This window comes from Pseudogymnoascus verrucosus (assembly GCF_001662655.1).
Source record: "Pseudogymnoascus verrucosus strain UAMH 10579 unplaced genomic scaffold scaffold_110, whole genome shotgun sequence".
Classification (NCBI taxonomy): Eukaryota; Fungi; Ascomycota; class Leotiomycetes; order Thelebolales; family Thelebolaceae; genus Pseudogymnoascus; species Pseudogymnoascus verrucosus.
The window spans coordinates 1,827-5,274 of record NW_017263761.1 but is presented as its reverse complement, the minus strand read 5'-3'; the positions used below and the strand labels follow the sequence as shown (position 1 = coordinate 5,274).

The 3,448-nt window shown below is 49.2% G+C and overlaps 1 protein-coding gene across 1 annotated transcript; it reads right to left on the bottom strand.

The window, feature by feature from the left end:
• Positions 1–239: 239 nt before the first annotated feature.
• GAP1_6 (glyceraldehyde-3-phosphate dehydrogenase 1) lies at positions 240–2,888 on the bottom strand. Its single transcript, XM_018280092.2, has 4 exons — positions 2,291–2,888; positions 2,023–2,230; positions 613–1,971; positions 240–551 (listed from the first exon to the last, which is right to left on the bottom strand). The coding sequence occupies exons 1-3, from the start codon at positions 2,649–2,651 to the stop codon at positions 672–674; spliced, it is 1,869 nt and encodes a 622-aa protein (XP_018125042.1). The 5' UTR covers positions 2,652–2,888; the 3' UTR covers positions 240–551; positions 613–671.
• Between the last annotated feature and the right edge of the window lie 560 nt (positions 2,889–3,448).

Here is a 3,448-nt window from a genome sequence, read left to right as displayed (position 1 = left end):
GCTTTTTGTATCGCAATATCTTGCTCTAGTGCTTGTTTGCTTCTCTGTCGGACCATTTTATTGAATTGATTTTTTTCCAAAGCTATTAATAGGGTGGTCCCAACCCCACTAGCGACAGTACGCCATTAGCGACAGTACGCCATGACTTACGTTAATAGAAATAGATAAGTTTTTTCCTTCTAAGACTTAAGCCCCCATACAGGTAATAGGTGGTAATTCTATAATTTTCGAAATGTGGGGTGGTATTTAATTTATAATAATTTAGGTGGTAATTCTATAATTAGCCGTTTAAAGTAGTAAAAATATATAGTATACTATGCGACGGCAAGAAGGGCGCGGTTTTCCGCGTGCTTGCTCGCCCAGGTTCAGCGCCTCTACTTCGGGTTTTGCGGTGTCCTCTTCTAGTTTGGCGTGTTCGGTTTAAGCATAATTGCCTGCCTATCTACACCACGCTGCTTTTCCTCAACCTTAGAAGTATGAGTAGTCGCTGTCCCTCGCTCCTCTATCCGCACTCTCCCTTGCGGTCAGCCTCCGAGCCCCTCAAGACGATTCTGTAACGCACGGATCAGATACAATTTTAGAAAGACACAACATGACATTCGTAAGAAATACCATCATCCCATTCGCCTCAAAACTTCATAAAACAAACCGTAATAAAATCGAGGACCATGTCAGCAAACAAGGTCATACCACCTCTTCCACCTAGGCCACTCCTCTTTCTCCTCCCTTTCCGCCTTCAATATCCTCCCTAGATTAAACTCCCGTATCCCCGTCTGGAGATCTATATCCCTCAGCCTCCATACCTTGGTCTTATACCGCCACTTATAGCCCCCATACATGACCAGCACGATCGGGACCGCTAGATACGCTAAGAAAAAGCTCTCCACCTGCCCTTTCACGCCGATCTCGCCGTAATTGATGGGCCACGCGCCCGTCCAGAACTGCGCCGCCAGGACAAGCACACTGAAGATGACGCCCACCCAGCTCCCCGCTACGCCCGGCTGCGATACGAACGCTAGCTCGTCGAGGTTGTGGCCCTGCAGCGCCCAGGCGCGCCGGAACCGTATGTGCGACAGGCAGATGGAGCCCCAGGTGAAGATGCTCGAGAGACCGGAGAGGGCGAGCATCCAGCTAAGCACCGTGCCATGCTGCCCGCTTTCAGTGGCGTAGGCAACAAGGCCCAGGGCGATGGCGATAGCGATGGCGACGATGGGACGACCTTTGCGGTCAACGTAGCCTAGGATCTTAGGTGCATGACCCTGGTCAGCTAGCGCTGCTAGGGTGCGGGTACTGCCGAAAACGGCGCTGTTGCCAACGGATAATATGGCGATTAAAATCACGGCGTTCATTATAGAGGGTAGGACGGTAATACCGGCGTCTTCAATGGCGATAACGAAGGGCGAGGCGGTGGCGGTGGGGTTGGTGTTGGCGTTAGCATTGGCGTTGCCTTCGTCGAGGTCGAGGAGTCGCTTGTCATCATATGCTACTAGGAGACCCACCAGTGTTAAGCTCACGATGTAAAATAAGGTGATACGCCAGAAAACCTGTTTGATGGCATTCGGTAGGCTCTTTCTCGGATTTGCCGTCTCCGCCGCTGCGAGGCCTATTAATTCCGTGCCTGAAAAAGCGAATGCAGCGGTCACGAAGACGGAGCAGAGGCCCTTAAAGCCGTTGTTGAAGGGACCCGGCTCAACCCAGAATTTTCCGCCGATGTAGCCGCCGTTAGGGTTGCCGGCGCAGTTGATGATGATGCCAAGGATGATGAAGCCGATCACTGCAATGACTTTGACAAGGGAGAAAACGAACTCGGCTTCGCCATAGCCTTTAACGCCGAAGAGGTTTATAGCGATAATGAGAACGAGGAAAATGGTGACGAAGATGGAACGGTGGAGCGTTTTATTCCAGAAATTGATAGTTATGCTGGCGGCGACGATTTCGATTGGGAGAATAATAAGCCATTGCATTGCATAGCTTGTGTTGTGAGTATCCTTTACCCTGAAAATTCATGGATACGGGACTTACGTCCAACCCATAGCGAACCCCCATGCTGGATCAAGAAATCTCGTCGAATACGCAGAGAAAGAGCCAGCTACCGGATATAAGACAGCCATCTCACCTAGAGCATGCACCGTACAAAATAGCATAACCCCGATAAGTGAGAACGCGATCAGTAATGATGCTGGCCCACCCTCATGCAGCATCCTTCCACTCGCAACAAACAATCCTGTTCCTATTCCTAGTTAGCAGCTTCCATTTCTCGCTGTACTCCCATCATAGCATCCTAACTCACCAATACTCCCTCCAATTGCAATCATCTGCAGATGCCTCCCCTTCAATTTTCTTGCTAGCGCTGTGTTCGCGGTCGCTAATACCGCCTTATGCGGATTGAAGGCACCATTGTGGTTGTATTGGTTAGTGGAATTAATAGCCGGATTAATGCTACGTCGATTCGGGTCACTCTTGAAGCTATCCACGAACCGCTTATAGAAACCCGGACGCCGCTCCTTATAATCACTATACCAGGACTTGCCGCTAGGGAAGTGCGTTGAGCTGCCGTAGTAACCCGGCGAGTTGGAGGTGAGAGGGGAGGGGTTGGAGACGTCTTCGGAGTAGTAGTCATGGTGCGAGTGGAACGAGTGTGATTCAGGCATCGTGAGGTTAGCTCAGTGGGGGCTAGGATTTGGTGGAAATGCCTTAAGGGTCTCACGAGGGAGTTTGTAGTTTAACCATGTATTGGGTGTATTTTAGTTAGCGGTGTCGCCTAATATATAAATATATTTGTCGAGATGTTGAATGGAGTTTGAGAGGAGACTTAGTACACGCAAAGGTAGATATGGTAAAAGGGCTAATTCTTCAAAGTCGCATAGTAGCTCAACCAAAAGGTCAATTCCTCTGGCGCTTGGTTCGCCCTAGCAGAAATTGGTCGTTCTGTCTGTTGTTCTATATGTATAAGCTTAAGACATCTGCCCTACACCACCTCCTACTCGTTAAGAAGAGTGTGAACAGCGAATTGTTTCTTGCTAAAGGAGATGTAAGAGTCGTAAAAGTCGTATTATAAGTGCTGTCGTGTTAAAGGCTGCAGCTCTTTGCAATCCGAGTCGTCAATGCCAGAACAAGAGAGAGAAGAGAGAGTAAGAGTGTTAGAGAGGGTGGCGACAGATATACTACTGTAAAGCAGGTGAAACTAAAAGTAGGAATATGTGTAGCGTAAATAATAACCTAGGTTACGTATTGCGCGTTTTGAGCGCGGTAGCTAGCACCAGCACCTTGTAGCACCCCCATTGTTGCTTCGCTGCTTTAGAACCATGGATAGATCTCTAGTGACGTACAGAAACGGCAAAGCACGCACGGCTACGATATAATTTCGCTTATGTCATCGTCATATAGCAAGGGAGTGGCTGACCAGGACTGTGGCTGACACGAGGCTAAACTGCGCGACGCGTAGTCC